Source organism: Ambystoma mexicanum, chromosome 9 (assembly GCF_040938575.1).
Source record: "Ambystoma mexicanum isolate Mex_15411 chromosome 9, UKY_AmexF1_1, whole genome shotgun sequence".
NCBI lineage: Eukaryota > Metazoa > Chordata > Amphibia > Caudata > Ambystomatidae > Ambystoma > Ambystoma mexicanum.
Window position 1 is genome coordinate 23,824,964 of NC_090931.1, and position 23,095 is coordinate 23,848,058.

General features: G+C 45.1%; 1 protein-coding gene across 2 annotated transcripts in view; it reads right to left on the reverse strand.

Annotated features, from left to right (window-relative positions):
- The window catches only part of SCN3B (sodium voltage-gated channel beta subunit 3), a 273,681-nt gene that overhangs the window by 58,821 nt on the left and 191,765 nt on the right, over window positions 1–23,095 (reverse strand). For both annotated transcript variants that reach the window (XM_069614103.1, XM_069614102.1), the window contains exon 3: window positions 10,067–10,230. In XM_069614103.1, the coding sequence (XP_069470204.1) occupies window positions 10,067–10,230 (164 nt within the window). The remainder of the gene's footprint in view (window positions 1–10,066; window positions 10,231–23,095) is intronic.

Consider the following 23,095-nt stretch of genomic DNA (forward strand, 5'->3'; position numbering starts at 1 on the left):
CCCTAAGAGATTGTTCACTATCTCTGGCATCTCCAACAAAAGGCAATAGCCTATAAACAGAGGTAGGCTGGAGCTCCTCCATTGAGGCTCGTCAAGAGCGGGGACTTCAAGCTTGCTGAACAGGGCCCTCATCGAGTTACTAAGGTCCACTCTTTCTCAGAAGCAGTGGTAGCACTTATTCGTGACTGTACAACTGAGTTGAAAAAGATTGGACATGCGCTGGATGGTGGATGTGGGGCGAATGAATTTGTGAAATTTAGGGGGAGGAAAAACAATGATAGGGCTGTCACCCAGGATGCAACAAAAACCCCTGCCAGCAAAGAGGCCAGTGTGACATCTCATTGGGAATGGCTTTCTTCTTTTTTACCACCAATATCTAATTCTAAATGAGGTCATTTTACCTTTTATTCCTGGAATACACGTGGTCCCCATCATCCTTTTGGGTCTTCTGGCTCCTATAGTCTCCTTGCTTTGATGGTTATACCACACATTACAATCATGCAAAAAAAGGAGAAAGGGCAAGGCCCTATGGTGGCTTGGCCATTTGGGTAATGAAGGATATTCATTCGGCCAAATGTATGCTGGTGACGAGGAACCCTAATGTTCTCATGGTGGAAATACAGCTGGAGGGAGACTACCACGTGCTATTGATTAATGGATGTGATCCGCTTGGGGATGATTGTACGATGGCTATTCAAATGGATATCTTTAATTGTTCAACCGATAAATAAGCTGTTGATGGAAATGTCAATGTGATTCTTGGGGGTGATCTTAATGCCGATATTATTGGGCATAATCAGCTGAAATGTTTGAATGCTGATTCCTGTGGTGGTGGCCAGGCTAAATCTGAGAGGTGGAAAACATGTATTGCTGATGTTGAATTTGCTCAGACTTATTGGCACTACATGGCCCAATGCCTTGTATTCCTCCACCTTGGGTTATCTGTGCTTTAGTGACAAGATCTTTGCCCTATTAGCCAACTTTCAAATGCTTGGTAACTCTTTCAGTGATCATTCAATGCTGGTTTGCACTCTCGTGTTGGAGAAAAAGAAGTTGCAGGTCTATGATAGATTGGTGAAGTTGCTGGGCAAGTAAAGGTAATAGGCTAGGCTGCTCGGATAGAAACCTTGCCAAGGCAAGCTTATGGATTTGAGGACTATATGTTGAACATATAGCTAAGTTTACTGTGGAAGAGATCTCATGTTGGATATCGTCTTGTATGCAAAATTTGATGCCAATAGGGGAAACATTACTGCCCTATAAGCATGGTCTGCATAACCAGAGACCATTTGATAAGGTGATATACAGTATGAAGAAATAATGCACAGAGAACTAAGAGCGAGAGATCGCTGTAACTTACCCCTTGATGTACTCTCTAGTGAGAAACGCAAGATTAAAAATACATTCAGGAATTGGGTACGTAGATATCGGGCCTCTGATAACAACATTGACTGGCAACACATGGTACGTTTATTACTAGATGGGGACACAAACATTTCTGGGCAAATTATAAGTCAGCTACCAATAGTGGTAAGCAGGAACTTATATGTACTATTGACAGTCCTGCTTGGGTTATCTTTCTCTATGATCATTTTAAAGGGAAGATGATCTGCCTCGGAAATAAAACCAACACCTAATCTGATAATTAATTGTGATGATATTATTGCTATTATTAAACAAATGAAATCTTCTGGAGCCCCAGGCCTGGATGGTCTGTGTAGCGTTGTTATCAAGGATAACCCTGACATCTGGGATGATATTTTTGCAATAGTCTACGCCAAGATAATTGACACTGGTGTGATTCCTAACTCATGGAGTACATCTAACATCATACCAGTGTTTAGAAATGGCCAACGTAATCTCCCAGAGAATTATCGCCCTTTTGGCCCTAACATATGTGCCCAGCAAAATCGCTTGTGCCCTGATCCTTAAAGAGATTAATGCCTGGATAGCCAGAGATAACATACTCAATAGAGTCCAAACTGGGTTCCGAAAAGGCTGCTCCACCAATGATAACATCTTCATTGTAAACACTCTGATTGAGCAAGCCAATTGCGGGGATGAGCCCCCCCTGTACCTGTTATTCGTGGACTTCTCATCCGCGTTTCACATGGTTGATAGAATCAAATTATGGGCGAAATTAGAAATGGTGGACATGCCAGAACATCTCCTCTATGCATGTAAGATGGTGTACGAGGACAATACGGCTATGGTCAGGCTGAACAACCAAGGCCTGATGTCAGGACTGATCTCCGTCAGAAAGGGTGCCAGGCAGGGGTGTGCTTTGGCACCTACATTGTTTGACCTGTTTACGGCTGACTTTGGGGGCATCTTTATGGAAAAACAAAATGCTTTCCCAAAACTTGGTAATCTCAAAATTGGGTGGATTGGCTACGCCAATGATCTTATTATATTTGACAACACCAATATCAGCATTTGTCACAGTACTACGGCTGTCTGCGAGTTTGCTGAGTTAAATGGTTTGAAAATTAATCTTTAGAAAACCCAATTTATGGCTGTTGGTCGAAAGTGCTGTAAAAAGACTTTAATTTCTTGCCCTTTTGGGTGACATAAAAAGGGTCCCTTGGTATAAGTATGTGGGCCATGAGGTAATTGCAGGTATAAAAAGAGTGAATGGGACGCTACAACACAATTAAAGAGTACAATGGCCGCTGTGATGTCCCTCTCGACGCGGACTGCAGGTTATAGCCTTCTCAGTAATCTTAACTTATACAAACAGAAACTATCTGCAGCCTTTTTGTATGCACTAGAGACATTCTACTTGGATTAATCCTCTTGGGCTGACCTCACGGAAGGTCTTATTTGGAGAAGACTACTGGGGCTCACCAACTATACTCCTAGAGAAGCAGTCCGATTGAAGATGGGATTAATCTCTCCGTCTGCACTTATTGAATTTAACAGAGCTAAGCTGTTCATCAAGATCAAATGTGCTCGACCTAGTTCCTTCTTGTTCATCCTTCAAGCCTCATTAGAGGGTGGGAAAGTCGCTGCACTGAATAAATTCCGGATAGAAATCAGCAATGCTTTGGAGAAATAGGCTGGTCAGTCTGTTGGGAGCACGGAGAAGGAGCCATGCTTATGTCACTCAAAGAGTGTCTGGAGAAATGGGACTGGGTGATGAGACATGAAAGGGTTTCTAGTATGAGGTCTTTGAGATTTTTCGCTCTGATGTTTTTTTTGTATGAACAGCCCCACATTTACTTAAAGCTATTGCCCTGTGCTGTTTGTTACACGTAGAATATTCCTGAACATAAGAGTTGATTGTTTGGATATTCTAGAGATTAAAGGTGCCTGGATGGATATCCCCCTGGAGGAAATGATGTGCAGAATGTGCCTTGATAGACATATTGTTGAATCTGCTAGAAACGTCTCGAGAAACTGTCCAACCATGAGACCGGTGTTTGAACGTTACCTCACTAAATTTGTGGAAAATCTTGAATCCATTACCAGGTAACCATTCTGGCTGAGATGTCTGTCGGGCTACACTCAAGGCCTTAATATCGCTTTTACTCAGGTTTGGAAGAGTGTTTAGAAATATCTGATGAAATTTGAAGAAGTCAAATTGATAGCAGATCTCTAACCTTTTGCTCTGATGTAGCTCTTCCCCTTTCGTTTTTTTCTTTTGTTTCTATTCTTCTACGTTTGCTATGACTATTCTGTAGTTTCATTCGCACAAAAAACTCTCCAAATGTCTGAAGCTTGACATATGGTATTCCTTGAAACTGTATACAGACGAATTTTAGAAATATATGTTATTATTTGTGATTGATTTTAATCTATAAGGCTCCTGTTTTATGTTTCTTGTCTATTGTTGTTTGTCTGTGAGAGTTGCATATTATATGTAAAACTTGTAAATGATGTGACTGCATAGTTTTCATAATATTGTGTACATGTGTAAATGTTAAGTTTTGATATATGGGTTTGTGTTAAAGTTTTATAACTATATACTCAATAAAAAATAAAAAAAATACAAAATATATTTAGGCGAGAATGCGCACTGGTGAAGGCAACACGCTTCCAACGCTTGGAAGCTAATGAGATAGCATTGATAGTTCTGCGTCGGTAGCCCCACAAAACAAAAAAACATTTTCATCGAATTCATGAAAAGCAAGAGGTCTGTGTTACTGGTGCTGGATGCCACTGGAACGGTGCTTTACTATCCCACCAGAATAGCGCGTGCAGACTTGCCGTGTCAAATCAATGGACTTCACCCACCGAGGGCAGCCATGTTGCCCTCAACACAAAATACACGGCTGAGCGGCACCGTTTCCAATTGGTCAAAATGAAGCACCAGAAGAGAGACTATTGCTAGATAATAAAGTCTAGGTACCCCCCAAAGATGAATAAGACACCGAAAACCCTTCCCCGCAGGGCCTGGGAAGTGGATCTTGGGCTCCTGACACTTACAGGACAGTCAGAAGAAAATTGCTGCTTTAGTGGAAGGGACAATGAATATGTTTTTTTTTTTAACTATTTAATAGAATTTAGCATTCCCCTTCGTTTCCCCTTTTAAGCTACTGGATGCATAACCCTACCCCTGTGGAGAACATTAGAGTAACAAGGGGCATAGTTATATAATTGAGAGACCATATGCCTAGCCGAGAGACGCAGACGGTATGGGTAAACCTCCCCCTCTTCTGCAGGCTGCCATGGGGTCCCATTGTTTAGCTGCTCTTTTAACACATGAAATGGGCAGCCTTGGCCAGAGGAATGGCCAGCGTATGGCGCTGAAGGAGCCACAACAACCTTTCTCTTGCCCCATCGTATGCAGTCCTTTCTTTGTTTCTACCTTATTCTCTCTGCCAGCAGAGGCGACTGGGGCATGACGTTGCCTCAAGCAAACATGACACAGTGGCCCACAGTTGGAAAGGGAAACACATTCCTTTTTGTGACAGAATGAGTAGTACCCAAGAGGGAGTTTTTTGGAAAACATGTCTCGTAAAGGGTGCTTTTTAAGGAATATGTGTTCAGTAACACTGTTCAAAACGCCCTGCTGCACTGGGAAGTAACTAATCAAAGTAGCCCAATATCACCACAACACGGGCCCAGGTTGCCCCCTACGCGTTGCCCTGTAGGCATTACTTGAAGGGCATGACCTATAAGGGCGGCCAGGGTCACGTCTCTGCTTTTAGGAAGGCCTTACCTTCCAAGCAGAACAGGAAACGTAGAGAGAAGGGTTGTCTGGATCTGGGGAAGGCTCGCCTCTGTAGCTTAAAGAAACGTTCATGACGTCCGATCGGCTTATAACCAATCAAAACACAAGCTTCAAAATGGGAAATCATGGAGTGTATGGATCAGGAGCCAGCCTACAGAAACCTTGCACAGCTGCACAGCTGCACAGTGTTAGCACCAGCGCAACCTCTCCACCATGACAAGGGCAGTTTTGCATGGTATTAGAACTAGGGGAAAAAATGCCCTTGTGGAAACAACGTACCCGTCAATAATAAAAACAAGACTCGTGTGAGACCCGCAATCTCCTCCAATAGCGCCATATACGTCCCTCCCCATAGTGCTCTAATGTCCCGTTATACAGCAGGGTGCCACATATAGCACCACCGTAGAGGGCCTATGACTCCTGTGTGAATACCTCGGAAGGCACCCAGAAACCAACGCCATACAGGCAGACTCCCCTTACCCCAACAGACTCCTGTGTCAATAGTTAGGACAGCGCCTGAAAACCAACACTATATGTGCAGACACTCCACAGACTCCTGAATGGATAGCTAGGACAGCACACACAAAAGTAACACCATACGGGCAGACACCACACAGACTCCTGTGTGGATAGTTAGGACCTCACCCAAACAACAACAAATTATGGTCAGACACGTCACAAACTCCTATGTGGATAGTTCGGAGAGTACCTCAAAACCAACACCATATAGGTAGACACACCACAGACTCTTGTGTGGATAGCTAAGACAGAACCCAAAAAACAACACCTTATGGCCAGACACCCACAGACTCCTGTGTGGATAGCTAGCAAAGCACCCAAACCAAAAGCATTTGGGCAGACACCCCACATACCCCACTGGGGATAGCTAGGACAGCACTAAAAAAGCAATGCCATATGGGCAGACACTCCACAGACTCCTGTGTGAATAACTAGGACAGCACCTAAAACCACCACTTCATGGGCAGACACCACACAGACTCCTGTGTGGATAGCTATGACAGTACCTCAGAGCCAACTCCATATGAGCAGACACCTCACAGAGTCCTGTGTGGATAGCTATGACAGTACCTCAGAGCCAACTCCATATGAGCAGACACCTCACAGACTCCTGTGTGGATAGCTATGACAGTACCTCAGAGCCAACTCCATATGAGCAGACACCTCACAGACTCCTGTGTGGATAGCTATGACAGTACCTAGAGCCAACTCCATATGAGGAGACACCTCACAGACTCCTGTGTGGATAGCTATGACAGTACCTCAGAGCCAACTCCATATGAGCAGACACCTCACAGACTCCTGTGTGGATAGCTATGACAGTACCTCAGAGCCAACTCCATATGAGCAGACACCACACAGACTCCTGTGTGGATAGCTATGACAGTACCTCAAGACCAACACCATATGTGCAGACACCACACAGACTCCTGTGGGGATAGCTATGACAGTACCTCAGAGCCAACTCCATATGAGCAGACACCACACAGACTCCTGTGTGGATAGCTATGACAGTACCTCAGAGCCAACTCCATATGAGCAGACACCACACAGACTCCTGTGTGGATAGCTATGACAGTACCTCAAGACCAACACCATATGTGCAGACACCACACAGACTCCTGTGTGGATAGCTATGACAGTACCTCAAGACCAACACCATATGTGCAGACACCACACAGACTCCTGTGTGGATAGCTATGACAGTGCCTCAGAGCCAACTCCATATGAGCAGACACCACACAGACTCCTGTGTGGATAGCTATGACAGTACCTCAGAGCCAACTCCGTATGAGCAGACACCACACAGACTCCTGTGTGGATAGCTATGACAGTACCTCAAGACCAACACCATATGTGTAGACACCACACAGACTCCTGTGTGGATAGCTATGTCAGTACCTCAGAGCCAACTCCATATGAGCAGACACCTCACAGACTCCTGTGTGGATAGCTATGACAGTACCTCAGAGCCAACTCCATATGAGCAGACACCACACAGATTCCTGTGTGGATAGCTATGACAGTACCTCAGAGCCAACTCCATATGAGCAGACACCTCACAGACTCCTGTGTTTATAGCTATGACAGTACCTCAAGACCAACACCATATGTGCAGACACCACACAGACTCCTGTGTGGATAGCTATGACAGTACCTCAGAGCCAACTCCATATGAGCAGACACCTCACAGACTCCTGTGTGGAAAGCTATGACAGTACCTCAAGACCAACACCATATGTGCAGACACCTCACAGACTCCTGTGTGGATAGCCATGACAGTACTTCAAGACCAACACCATATGAGCAGACACCTCACAGACTCCTTTGTGGATAGCCATGACAGTACTTCAGAACCAACACCATATGAGCAGACACCTCACAGACTCCTGCGTGGATAACTATGACAGTACCTCAAGACCAACACCATATGAGCAGACACCTCACAGACTCCTTTGTGGATAGCTATGACAGTACCTCAGAGCCAACTCCATATGAGCAGACACCTCACAGACTCCTGTGTGGATAGCTATGACAGTACCTCAGAGCCAACGCCATATGAGCAGACACCACACAGACTCTTGTGTGGATAGCTATGACAGTACCTCAAGACCAACACCATATGTGCAGACACCACAATGACTCCTGTGTGGATAGCTATGACAGTACCTCAGAGCCAACTCCATATGAGCAGGCACCTCACAGACTCCTGTGTGGATAGCTATGACAGCACCTCAGAGCCAACTCCATATGAGCAGACACCTCACAGACTCCTGTGTGGATAGCTATGACAGTACCTCAGAGCCAACTCCATATGAGCAGACACTACACAGACTCCTGTGTGGATAGCTATGACAGTACCTCAAGACCAACACCATATGTGCAGGCACCCACAGACTCCTGCGTGGATAGCTATGACAGTACCTCAAGACCAACACCATATGAGCAGACACCTCACAGACTCCTGCGTGGATAGCTATGACAGTACCTCAAGACCAACACCATATGAGCAGACACCTCACAGACTCCTTTGTGGATAGCTATGACAGTACCTCAGAGCCAACTCCATATGAGCAGACACCTCAAAGACTCCTGTGTGGATAGCTATGACAGTACCTCAGAGCCAACTCCATATGAGCAGACACCACACAGACTCCTGTGTGGATAGCTATGACAGTACCTCAATACCAACACCATATGTGCAGACACCACACAGACTCCTTTGTGGATAGCTATGACAGTACTTCAGAACCAACTCCATATGGCCAAGCACCCACAGACTCCTGCGTGGATAGCTAGCAAAGCACCCAAACCAAAAGCATTTGGGCAGACACCCCACATACCCCACCAGGGATAGCTAGGAGAGCACTAAAAAAGAAACGCCATATGGGCAGACACCACACAGACTCCTGTGTGGATAGCTATGACAGTACCTCAGAACCAACTCCATATGAGCAGACACCCACAGACTCCTTATGCATTCACATTGAATAAAAGACGGCAGTTCTATAGCACCAGTGAAGAAGGTGTATACATACTGTGTATAGCTAGTACAGCACACACAAACAAACACCACATGGGCAGATTTCCCACAAACTCTTGTGCGGGCACCAAGGACAGTACCAAAACACCATGCGATCAGACACCCACAGATAGTAAATAACACATGCCAGCTATATAGCACCATTGTAGGCAGCACATACACAAATGGCTCAGATTCCTGGGCCTCTCATATGCCAGGGCCACCACAATACCCAGGAACCCCATGCCCAGGGCCTTGCACACGTCAAGTGCAGGGTCTCTGCTGCGAGACCCCATCGCCCAGGAACATGAACACGTCAAGTGCACGGTCTATGCTGCATGACCCCCGTGCCCAAGGCCTTTCACAAGTCAAGCGGTCTCTGCTGCGAGACCCCAGTTCCCAGCGCCTTTCGCAAGTCAATCAGTCTCTGCTGCGAGACCCCAGTCCCCAGCGCCTTTCGCAAGTCAAGCAGTCTCTGCTGCGAGACCCCAGTCCCCAGCGCCTTTCGCAAGTCAATCAGTCTCTGCTGCGAGACCCCAGTCCCCAGCGCCTTTCGCAAGTCAAGCAGTCTCTGCTGCGAGACCCCAGTCCGCAAGGCCTTGCACATGTCAAGCACAGGGTCTCTGGTGGTGTAGCTACATGTTGGACAGTATAGAGAGCCTGCAGTTTAGGAAACACACACACACATACACACAGAAAAACGCACACACTGACTCACACACGTTCTTTATCAAGTATATGAATCTGTGCAAAACTATGTGTTTTGCTGAGGACTAAAGTTTTCAAAATATCTAAGAAAACTCTGCAAAAACATTAAATATGAGATTCTGCCAGGGGGAGTGCGGGGGGAGGATTAGGGTTTGCTATTGGCACCCACGCTCCCTCTATGCTGGTGCATGCAATCGCTGTGGAGCGCGCTGCACTGCTATGATTGGAGCAATCCTGTGATGATGAGGTAGCACCGCCTTCATGTCGGTTTCTGTGGCTCGTGGCTGCTGTCAATCAGACTCTATTATGCTGCAGCCTCTGCCTGCTACAAGAGGCTTTCTGACACTATTCAGTGCCCTCACATCTGTCCTTCAAATGCACCAGAATGGCCATCTTGTTGGTCCCTTATGGTGTGCACTTTGCAAAGCAATAATGAGAATGCAAGGCTAATATGTAGGTAGCATAGGCCAAGACCCCCAGCAGCCAAGGGTCACGGGAGAAGTGGCTCTAAGCCAATCAGATGTCAGGACTTCCAGGAGCACATCCTTATGAACACTTTAGTAATAGTCCTATTAAAATGCTCCTGGAATCTGTGTTGCATCCTGAGAAGTGTGTGTCAGAGGGTCAAGTGAAAGACTCACAAGGATGTTGTCGCCCCCTTCGGGCTTGTAGTACCACTCCACAAAGGTGTCGGCAGAAACCTCCTCCCTCTTCATGCAGGAGATGCAGAGAAGCTTCATGGAGGAGCCCTGGACCACCTGGTTGTCTGAAGGCACTTCCACACACACGGGGGAGCCGAAATGCACTGCAACCAATCAAAAGAGAGAATTGCTGGTGAGTGAGCAGAAGCAGAAAGCAAACAAACCAACCACAAGAAGACCCTTTGGGGTGCACATGACACGTAGAGCGTAGGTTTTTAGGTGAGCTCAGGCAGAGTTTCTGCAATCGGTTGACCCTTTCGTTTAAGACCTTGGTCGCATAATCTGATTGGTTGGTGGCTTTTTTGGTAGTGATCAACAGGTCTTGGGTACTTTCCATGACACACATTGGATGCAACCTGTCTCTAGACTCTCACGTATTCTCTCTCTCTCCGGAGTGCCCTTACATTGCTCCCTCGACCATTGGCCCTCCATTAGTAGAAGGTGCTCCGTCGGAGGGGTCGGTAATGCGAGGCAGAAAACTCTTTGAAGACCTTTCAAAATATGCCACTGTATTTTAAAAGAAAGTGCTTCAAAACGCCTCACTTTCCCTACTCTGCTGAGGAATTCCTGGCCTATTCTAAAGGCTAAAGGAACACACTCTAGCACAGGATAACCGGCCACAACAAACACATGAATACAATGCATGGCAATTCAACAGAACATAAACCATATGTACATTTCCTAAGTGACCTTCTGAGGTCCTGGGTGATCTTCCTTCCCCAAGATTTAAAGTCACTTCACCAAAATGTTCAGCCTTGAAAAGTAAATGTCTTAACTTTGTTCTTAAAGATGTAAAATGAATTCAAAAGTTAATCAACAAAAGTTCCAATTGTAACACATCTCCTTTTAACAACAGTTCCACTAGCAACCCAGCTCCTCCTTTTAGGTGAAGTTTTCCACTTTTCACTTCAAGCAAAATAGCCCCCATGGTAATCCTGGCCACAATGCTTTGTCAATCCCACAGGAAGATGTGCCACAGTTCAAAACAAAACGCAATAACTGAAGCTCCTACTTCCACAATTATACACAACGTCAAATGACAAGAAAGCGTTTACAATACTTCAACCTCTTCAGGTAGGCTAGGCACTCTTCAAACTATTTTCTTCAAAGAGGGAAGCCTCTTAGCCTCTCTTGTCTGACTGTCAACAATGGTAACCTGAGTTTTATTTTTATTTATTCATGCGTTTGCATTTGTCTAGCGCACACCTGCCTGGGGGCATTGAGGTGCTGAAAGGTAGGCTCACTTAGTACATGTCATACATAATTGCTTAGTATACAGCAGGTAAGTACTTGAGTGTGTAGTTTACAATCAGTACATACAGAAGTTATCATAGGTCAATGCATATAGCCGATACACCACATTGAAGCATACAATCATGAGGAGAGTGTACATGTGGGGAGTTTAGTTGATGAGTGTGGCTTTTAGCAGTTTGCGGAAGGCAGGGTATGACTTTTCGTTCCTTAGTGCCGTAGGAAGGGCGTCCCAGTTTTTAGGTGCTAGGTGTTGGAAGCTGGACCCTCCGGCTTTGCATCTTTTGAATGTGGGTACATATATCTGATTTGTCAGGTGAGATCTGGTAGGTCTGGTGGAGGCATTGAGGGTGATCCTTTCAGATTGATAGGGCGGAGCGTCTGAGGAGAGGCATCTGTGGTTGATTGCCATGGATTTGAAGAGTATGCATTCTTTTGTTGGCAGCCAGTGGGCATCTTTCCTGGCCTGAGAGATGTGTTCTCTTTTTTAAATGCTCAGAGCTGCTCTCAGGGCATTACTCTGGGTGACTTGCATTTTTTTTAGGTTTTTTGTCGAGGTGCCTAAGGAAAGGGCATTGCAATAGTCCAATTTGGTGCCTGCTGTGGCTCTGGCTATTGGCAGGCAGTTTTTGTGGAGAGAAATGGTTTCACAGCATTAATTATTTTGGTGGTGAGCGCAGCGGAGGACACTATGGCGTTGACCTGCATGACATGGACATAATAGAGTCAAGGTAAACTCCTAGAGTTTTTACTGCAGCTGAAACTGAAATGGTGGAGTTGTCTATAATAAAGGTTTTGTATTGGGATGGGAGTTTGTTTAGTGTTTCTTTGGTGCCAGCTATGAGGATATCTGTTTTATCTCTGTTTAGGCAGAGACCTTTGGCTGCCATCCAGGTTTGGATGGCTGTGTAGATCTTGGTCAGTGCCGCAGCATCTTGTTCATAGATGCCTGTGAGGGGGAGTAGGACTTGGGTATCGTCGGCATAGTTGGTGTAAGCTATGTCCCGACGATCGAGGTCATTGAAGAGTGTGAGTGTGAAAATATTGGATAGTGTAGGGACTCCACAATGGATGATGGTAGGGATGCCGCATGCTGAGTCCGAGGAGACTTTCATGTGCTGACCCTCTAGGAAGGATGTGACACAGGAGATGGCTTGCGGCGAAAAGTGGGCTTCGTTTTTTAATTGCGTGCCTAGGATGTCATGGTTAACCAGATCATTTGCCTTCAAGACTCCCTTCTCTCTGGCCTCCACAGTCTTGGGCATTACAGGTTGAGTTTACTTCAAAATGTTCTTCACATGCATCCAATTCCCCTTCCCCAACTTTACCTGCACCTTTCTGCCAGCTTTCAGCCCAACAATTACCCAGAAGCCTTGGTGCCACTCTCGTAACATCAAGTAACAGTTGTATACTTGTTGGTTTATGCCAATTTAACTTCACAGTGTTTCTGGATTCGTTTAAACTCTGTGAAAGGTTACGTTTCACTCTTAGCATGGGGTACTCTTGGCTTTAGGCAATGTTCGTTCTTTGAATGAAAGATGTATTCATTGTATACAAAGTATAAGGTTCAGTCTTTCAGGAGAAACCAAACTTAGACACACAAGACCGCTTTTTGATGTAATGTTAAAGCTTTAAAAGTGTTTGTGAAATTGTATTCCCATAGAAGCAAAGCAGCAAGTTCAGGCCTCCTTCGGGAATCACAATAAGGCACAAACAACCATTAGTTAATCTAGTTTTTGCACAATAAATATTGTAACTTTGAAAATGTCACCCTTAAGTGTTCTGCAATGGGCTTCACAGTGTTCCCCTTTCTTAACGAGGGACACACAACCACTCCTTGAGCATGTATAGTCTTTAGAAAGTGGAACAAAGGGTTGTAACAGCGTTACCCTCTGACATGAGTATGCAGCCTTTTTCTCAATACGTGTGTTACACATTCCATGGTTGAATGTATCTTTAATGCAGTGGTCCACTTATCCTCGCTGAAAATCTTATGCAAGTGGCAAAGGGGGGTATACAGTCTTTTCATCTACAGTTGTTTCAACAAGGTGATGTTTATTGAAAAATGTTAACTGAAAATGTTTTCCATTGAAAAAATCTTTCAAAGAACATAAAAAAAATAGATTTATGGATGTTTGGGTGGGGGCAAGGGTTCAATTTTAAAAATGGGGATTTGAAGGGGACCCCCCAATAAAAATAAACACTACACAAGTTGTGTAGTGCTGCTGAAATGCATTTTAACTGTATGGAATCGATTTCAGCACTGAACAGCTCCCTCTGACTTGTGTAGTTTTAGCGAGTAATGTCAGGCCTGGGGACTTTTATTTTATTGGAGGATTGGTGAGGGACCCCCCATTAAAAAATAAAATAAAAATCTCAAGTGGACTCGCTGACACTACACAAGCTAGAGGGAGCTGTCCAGTGGTGGATTAGATTGTTATTTTTTGCAATCAACTTCAGTACTGGACAGCTCTCTGTAGTGTTATAACGTTATGCATGTTTCAGCGATTTTCCATTAAATAAATGAAAAGTGTTTATATAACAAAACTCTATTCGATGAAAGGGTTTTGATGTATAAACATCTCCCACTTTATATATGGAAAGTCGTTGAAACATCTTTCACTAAAGCACATTCGATGTAACATCACCTTGATGTACATTTTTCGATGCAAAGACATGTACTGTAAAGGAGCTGGTTACTGTTACCGGCAAGGCTGGCTCAATTCTTTAGAATGCTGTGCTACACTCACTGGCTTCTGAAGTCATTTCTTCTGTGGGCTGCATTGCTTTCACAAATTCTACTAAAACTTCGACTGCTTCTGGCTCACTGGGGAATCACACCCTTCTCCTGTACAGGTGTCTCCGGTCCAGCCACACATCTTCGGAGTTTGCTTCACAACTGATACCCTCGACTTGGCAATTACTTCTTGCATCTGTGTTCGACACGGAAGCAGCTCGGCAACCATGACAATCAGGCTCACATGTGGAAAACTGTTTCTCCAACACGTCTTCCACTGTGCAGCCTCTGCACTTGAGACTTTGGGAAGACAGGACTATCTCAGAACAAGCATGTGAAATTTGCTGTCTCCATGTTACAGCATCCCTCTTGTTCTACCACTTCTGCTTGGTTTGCCAGCCATGTGTCTTCCTTCTGCTTCCACTGCCACAGCCTTCTCTCCAGCCACCCCCCTTGTCTAAACCAGTGCTCGCTGTCTCCCGGGTTCAGTGATAATTTTCAGGTGTGGGCTATTAGCCTTAATTGCCTGACTAATGCAATGGCTACTAGGCTTAATTGCATGAACTGCATTCCTCCTCAGCCCTCTTCCTCGTCTCAGTCCATCTAGGTTTCTGGGACTTGTAGTTTCTGTCCACAAAGTTAGGTTTCAGGATATCTGAATTACTGTTAAGGGTAGGTTTAATTCCCTTAAAGTTATTAAGAGAGGGGCTATGAAGATTAACCTTAACAATGAAAGCTAAATTATTGAAAAACAACATATCCCCATTACTTTGTAGTGCACCTTTGAGTTGGAAGAAGGTGTTTAGTTTGGGATACCAAAAAGGATCTTTCTTTTGGTAAAGTGTGCTCAGATTTTATAATATTAAGGTCCACAACTCTAGATCTAATGTGAGGGTAAGGGACAATAAAATGACAGTAACCCATGACCTCTGTAGGTACCTCAGGAAGAATCTTCCTTCCAGAGGAAAATACTGTGTCTCGTCCCTCGGAATCTCCTCATCACCCTGGGCCCTGTCTCCTCCCAGGTGATCCTCCCGCAGTACACCACCCCCAAGGTCAGGATCAGGAAGCATCTGCCTTTCCCTTGGCACCTGGGAGGAGAATTTAGGCAGGGTTTCAGTGAGGGGTACATGGGATTCTTCACACCTGTCTCTGGCATGCACCAAAACGGTTTCTGTCTTTATTTTGTATCTTCTTTCTATTATTGTCTGTTTCTCTCTCATATGCATGCCTTGTGTGTTTCGTGTGAGGCACAGATGCAATGCAGCGCAAGTTCATCGATCAATCAATATTCGAAAGACATGGAAACAAATCAAATACTTACAAGAGAAATGAAGCCATAAACTGCACCATCAGCACCGCCGCCATCTACCCAGGTAGCGGATGCACACGATGCCATCGCCACCTCCACCGTCTTCATCTTCATCATCATCAATGTAGGGAAAGCTGAGGATGCCACCACCATCATCACTGTCATCAACTTATGCAGTAGATGCATTGGGTGGTCCCCCACCATCATGGTTACCTATTAAGGTAGTATATGCTCAGCATGCCACAAACGTTGTCATCATTATAATTATCAATGGATGCAACAGATGCTCAGAGCTCAGGGCTATCCGCCACAATCATCATTATCCACTAAGGTAGGATAATCTCATGGTGCCACCATTGCCACCTTCATCATCAGCTACTGAAGTAAGAGATGCTCAAGGTTCCAACATCATCCTCATTGTCATTAATCAAGGTAGGAGATGTTTAGACACGGTCATCGTCATCTACTGAGAGGGGATGCCCAAAGTGCCACCACCATCATCATCATGTACCAATGTAGGAGATTCTCAGAGTGCTACCACCATCATGTACTGACAGAGGAGATGTACACAAAGCCACCACTATCGTCATCATCATCTTCGTCTACTGAGGTAGAAGCTCAGGGTGTCACCACCACCATCATCATCTACTGAGGCATGAAATGCGCAGAATGTCATCACAATATCTCGCTTCTCACACTTTTAAACCTTTAACCACAGCCCATGTTGTGATAAATAGTTGGAAACATGAGTGGTTTTAAATTATTCTTCTGTTATCTCCAGGAAGAAGTCGGTATCAATGCACTATAAATATCTAAGATCTCCTCCTGAATGACACGATCACTGTATCCTCAAAAAGGGTCTTTAATCCACACAGCTTTGAAGGTTGCACTCACAATAGCAGTGGACTTTGAGTCCAAAGGAAACTGGGCTTACTTTGAAAGGAAGTAATGTAACTCATTCTTTCAAAAACGAAATTGTGATTATTGTTAACCCTGAGGACACGGGAGGGTGATGATTACCAGGGAAACGCAATATTGAGAAAATGAGGTGAATCATTTGTTAATTATGATTGGCTTACATTGGTTTAGGTAATGATCCAACCATGGAAGTGAAAGAACGATTACAACCCCCCCTTGCAAGAGAGCTGAAATACCAGGGTGGAGAAGGGAGCCGGCGGCAGGAGGCATTAGTTAAATGAAGACCATTGTGATGAAATAACTAATGCTTTGCAGGAGTAGAGGGATGAGCAGCAGCTAAACAGCCTACTCAGCCCCACACTACCACACAACCATCAGTGACACCAATCATAAAGGTGAAACGGACATGGCATGATGGGTGCACCTCCGTCACATCATTTGGTGGCACAGGCCGAGGGAAGCTAATACTCTTCTGGAAGAGGGTAGGGTTGGGTCACAGGGCAACTGGGACACACAGCATGGTGCACAAGCAGGAGCGGCACGTGGCACAGCTTGGGACAGGGAGTGCATGTCTGAGTGTATGGTGTTCACAAGCAGCTCAAAGCAGAAATCAGGGCCCAGCCTTGCTCCTTGAGTATGCCGTTGCTAGGGAAGCCCAATGCAGAATATTCAGGGAAATGGTGAGCCCTTTAGTTGTGCGCTCCCTCTCCAGGAAGTTGTCTGGCACCTACAGGAAGTCCTCCACCGCTAATGCAGGGTTCTGGTTCCACTGCCACAGCATCTGTTCTAAACTGTTCCTGGAGATGGTCAGTGGACAGAGCTCTCCTCAGCCTTGGATGTCTTCCGTCTTCATCTCTATTTGTATTTGTATCTTATTGAATTTATCAAGCACCTTTCGTCAAAGCGTTGAACAATGAAAAAGAATCCAGAAACAGTCCAATAAAAATGAAACAAATGAGTGGGGGATTACATCAACAGAGAGAAGGCAGAGAAAGTATGATTTTATTTGTTTAAGAAGAAAGAGACAAAAGAAGGTAGAGTTTAAGATTAGTTTGGGAAATGCAAAGAGATGAAGAGGAGCAAAGTGAGAGAGGAAGGGCGTTCAAGTGTTCAGGAGTCAAAAGAGAAAAAGAGCGGAAAAGAGAGAGGCACAGGGGGGCTTAGAAAGAGTCAAGAGAAAAAGATTCTGAGATGGCAAGGGGAGTGAGGGAACATTAATCACGAGTAGGGAGGAGAGGGGCCAGGCCAGAGGTGCATTTGAAGAGGATCGAGGAAAAGATGTGATTTGAAGGAAAGTAGGGAAATTGAGAGTAGGGAGGATGTAATAGCAGACCCAGGGGGTAGAGGGAAAAGGAGGCGAACAGAGGAGTTATAGATCGAGCGAAGAGAGAAAAGGTGACAGGCAGGGAGACCAAGCAATACAGATGAATAATGGTCGATAGAAGAAAAGTCAAGGGAAAGAGAAGACATTTTGTAGCGTGAAAGGGAAGATAAACACGAGCGCAGCAAATGTTAAACAAAGCATTGCGGCAGGAACGGGAAATAGAGGAGATATGAAGGTACAAAGAAAGGGAAGGGTCAAAGATAACAGCCAGGTTGCACCCAGAGAGTGAAAAGGAAAGAGAGGATGCGGGAAGGACAGATAGGGGGAGTGGTAGATGAGATAGTAGAAGGGGGAAGAACAGAACCCTTCACTTTTTCAGAGATTGAAATGTAGACAATGGGAAGACATCCAGTTCTGCACAGCTAAGAGACAGTTTGAGACAGTGCAGAGCATAATCGAAGGAAGAGAAAGAGAGAAAGATCTGTGTGTCATCAGCGTAAAGGTGAAAGGAGGAGATAAGGGCAGTGAGAGTAGCGGTGTAGAGAGAAAAATGAACAGGGCTGAATACCAAGCCTTGAGGGACAGCATAGAGAAGAGGGAGTGAGGAAGAAGAGTGTCCAGCCCAAGTGACAGAATAAGTCTGTTGCAAAAGATAAGAACGGAACCATGTGGGAGCAGACCCAGAGATACCCAAAGTGGAAACATAAGAAGGGAGTGGTCCACAGTGTCAAACGATGCAGATAGATCAAGAAGAACAAGAACAGAGGAAAGCTAGAAGTGACGGGCTGCAAGGAGAGAACTAGAAACATGAAGAAGGACAGTTTTGGTGGAGTGAGAAGGTGGAAACTAGACTTTACGGGAGGGAGAAGAGAATAACGAGTCAAATAATTTGTTTCCTGGTTATAGGCTGCCCGTTCAAGCATTTTAGAGGGAAAAGCGAGAAGGGAAATAAGGCAGAAATTAGCTGGGTAAGACGGATTAAGAGATGTTTTTTCCAGGACAGGGAGAATCAGCGCATGCCTGAAAGCCGCAGGAAAGCAAGAATGTAAAAGGGAGGAATTAATGAGAGAACCTCTATGGACGAGAACTTTGGAATGGACTGCACTCATAACAGAGGTCCAAACGTGTATTCTTCTTCTTCTCATGATGGTCCAAATAGATTTACATAAATAGTGCTGCATGGGATTCGTCAAAAGCAAGTCTGATGTAAGGGGTCCATTCCGTGCTGTTGTAACAAGTGTGTCTCATGACATCACACTCAGGATGCCTCGGCTTGCAGGAAATGGAGAGGGTGACAAAAAAGGAAGAGAGTCCTAACAGAAACAGAGATGGCGAAACCATTTTCAAGGCCTACTTTCCCTCTCTGGTTTCTCTCATTTCACCCCCTTCTCATGCCTGTTTACCTCAAATGGACTCCAGCGGTCAGCACCCTGGTGCGAGGGAAGCTTTGATATGACAAAGCTGCCCATTGAAGCACTGATTCCCATGAGATCTCATGGGGAAAGTGTCCGTGTGCTAAGAGGAGGTGTTGCGCTTCCTGCACATGAATCAAAGAGGCACAATCCAGGCTCTGGTCCAACATTGTAGCTGTGGAGACAGTCACACCAGGGACATGTGTACATCCATCCTGTCAGAGATAAGTCCTCCTCATAAAGCTGACACTACTATGATACTGAATTGCTGCGGCTGTATAATTATGTACCCTTAACAGTCTTATATTTAAGGATGGACGTGCCACCAGACTGACCAAGGGGTATATCTTATTATTATCATTTAGATCAGAGGTGCAGGAGATTAAAAAGCCACCTCTGACTGCAGGGACGTCTTGGTTGTATGTTTTTTCATCGAGGTGAATTACTTTGTCGCTTTTTTTCATGTATTCTTTTTTTAATGAGGTTGTCCCTTTCATAGCCCCCTACCCACCGCTCACCCAGCCCATGCCCTTACAAATGCCTTATACCCTTTACTACCAACCATAACTATTTAAATTACTTTACCACATGTAATAGCATAAAAATAAATTACCACGAAGTAATGCATTTTGATGTAACAGCGGTATATGGTCCTAGCATCGGCCAAGGATGCTCATGGGACCGTTGAACCTGCTCTGTGCCACTGCAGGGCGGGAACTTTCCATGTCAGAAGAGTGATTATAGCAAAGGTACATGTGCACACTATCATTTTGGCACAGAGCATTTATGAAAGGGAAATTACCTGCTTCATTCTATTAGATAAAAATAATAAAGTAAGGGTTCTTACAACATTGCAGGTGGCATTCTGTCACAAACATCCAATGGTTCTTGAGATTGACATATCCAAGACATATATGGGAATCATATATGGGAATCTAACCACTGGCTGAGAAGACAGGTCAGTGGCATTGCTAATTCCATACTGCAGCGATATCTTCATTCACAGAATGGATTCACACCTATATACTGAAAAATGCATGTTTATTTAGAAAGTTCTCCTTCCATACTGCATACTGGCATGCTATAAATACATTGGATTGGAAATATCCAGCCAATCCACTTGGGAAACGTTGAAGTTGAGAACGCTGACTTCTAAGACCACCTGGGAGTCTGTTTAGATCAGTAGTCTTCAAACTATTTAATGCCAAGGCCCCTTGAGTAAAAATATTGCTGGGGGGTCCCACAGAGGCCATTTCTGCATATATTTTCTATTAAAAGCTGTCGCCGTGCACCCTTTTGGAAGAGTCTTGCACCTCCTCCTGGACACCCTTCAGGCCCCCAGTTTAAATAGCACTGGTTTAAATAAGGAGGGTGGGTGCACAACACTTTCTGAAACAGTATGGCAGGAAGCCAATTTACCAAAGCTTGGAGATACAGAGGTTGTGTGTCAATTCTTCCGTGCTCTGCGGAGCTGAGCTGTGGGGATACTCAGATATCAGGAAGTTGGAGTAAAGAGAGATCGCATTTTGACAGCTGAGCTGTGGGGATACTCAGAGCTCAGGAAGTTGGAGTAAAGAGAGATCGCATTTTGACAGCTGAGCTGTGGGGATACTCAGATATCAGGAAGTTGGAGTATAGAGAGATCCGCATTTTGACAGCTGAGCTGTGGGGATACTCAGATATCAGGAAGTTGGAGTAAAGAGAGATCGCATTTTGACAGCTGAGCTGTGGGGATACTCAGAGCTCAGGAAGTTGGAGTAAAGAGAGATCGCATTTTGACAGCTGAGCTGTGGGGATACTCAGAGCTCAGGAAGTTGGAGTAAAGAGAGATCGCATTTTGACAGCTGAGCTGTGGGGATACTCAGATATCAGGAAGTTGGAGTAAAGAGAGATCGCATTTTGACAGCTGAGCTGTGGGGATACTCAGATATCAGGAAGTTGGAGTAAAGAGAGATCGCATTTTGACAGCTGAGCTGTGGGGATACTCAGATATCAGGAAGTTGGAGTAAAGAGAGATCGCATTTTGTATTTGTATTTATTGTATTTATTTTATTTCTATAGCGCAAAGCCAGGCCCAAGGGCAACCGGGCGCATAGCATGGTAAGGCAATTACATTATATTTACAAGTAGAGGAGCAGTACATTAAATATCATCCTAACAGTCCCGAAAAATTGCAACAAGTAAACAATAAACATTACAAATCAGGCATCGATCATCAGTGCAAGTAGGGTCCCAGAAGGCCCATTCAATAAAGAGGAGCAGTTGTTAGTAGGAGGTAACTAACCAAAGCTTGGCTTTGTGTTTGAATTGGTTGAAAGAAGGTAGGGTTCTAATCAGGAGTGGTACGGTGTTCCAGAGCTTGGCTGCCAGGACAGGGAAGCTGGCGCCTCCAGCAGATTGAAGCTTAAATCTGGGGATCGCTAGACCTTGGTTTTGTGCAGATCTGAGTGCTCGTGCTGGTGTACAATGAGTGAAGCGCGAGGCTAGGTATGAGGGAGCCTGGTGGTTGACGCATTTGTAGGTGAGGGCCAATGCTTTCAGGGAGATCCTTTGGGCGACTGAGAGCCAGTTGAGGTTCTTCCTGGTTTCTGAAATGTGGGCAGATCGGGGGATGTTGAGGGCTGCTCTAATGGCATTATTTTGGGTCGTCTGGAGTTTATTAAGATTACCCTGGTTGGTACCCTGGTACAATGCATTGCAGTAGTCCAGTTTGGACATGACCAGGGTCCTGGCCAAGGTGATGCAGTTCTGGGCCGTGAGGAAAGGGCGGCAGACTGAGATCAATTTGCAGGTGTAAGCAGACACGGAGGCCACCGCATTGGTTTGTCTAGTGAGTGTCAAGGAGGCGTCCAAGTATATACCCAGAGTTTTGGTGTCTTTGGATACTTTAATCAGATTGCCATCAATGTTGAAGGAGCCGAATAGATGACTTAGTTTGTTAAGTCTCTGTTGTGAGCCTAAAATGAGAAGCTCAGTCTTGTCATCGTTGAGGCACAGTTCATGCTGAGCCATCCAAGCCTGTATGACAAGGTAAATGTCATTAAGGGCTTTGGAATCAGCAATATAGTCACCAGTGATGGGTATGAGTATCTGGGTGTCATCAGCATAGTTAGTGTAGGTGACACCCAGATAGTCAAGCACGTCAAATAAAGGTTTGGTGAAGACATTGTAGAGGGTTGGGGAGACACAAGAACCCTGCGGGACTTCACACGGGACTGGTGTGGGATCGGCCGATGCAGTGGGAGAGAAAACTCTCATGTGCCTATTGTCAAGGAATGACCTGATCCAATTGGATGCATTGTCAGAGAAGTGGGCCGCTGACTTCAGATGCCTGCATAGTATTTGGTGATTGACCAAATCAAAGGCAGCTGATAGATCCAGAAGTAGTAGAAGGGCCAATTTACCGTTGTCTTTAAGGTCATCAATTTGAGTTTTGAGATCAAGTAAAGCTGTTTCAGTCCCGTGCTTAGGTCTGAAGCCAGATTGTCTTGAGCCAAGGAGGTTATTGGTTTCTAAGTAATTCTGAATCTGCAAGTAAGCTGCTCTGTCGAGTATTTTAAGAAGGAACGGTACGGTGGTAATCAGTCTATAGTTAGTTGGTATTTCAGGGTCTAGAGTCGTTTTTTTAGGAGGGGGATGACCCATGCGTCCTTTAAGTTGTTAGGTACCGTGCCTGTTAGGAATGAGGAGTTAATGAAGGCAGTTATAAAGGGAGCAAGGTCATGTGCTGCTTCCTTGATGATGGGTGCTGGGCAGGAGTCACCTTGGCAGTTAGAGGGTTTTAGATTGCAAATGATGTTTTCGACCTCCAGGATGGTGACTGGGGTGAAACTAAAAGGGGTGTGAGTAAATGAGGCCGTCGGAGTATAGGAAGGTTTGGTGGGGGGGTTGGTGAGTAGGGTGTTTTGTTTGGCGTTCATTTTAGATTGTAAAGTGGTAATTTTGGAGAGGAGGGCGTTTTGGATGTTATTGCACCATTTACTGTCTTTAGTGCAGGTGTCAGGAGCAGGGGATT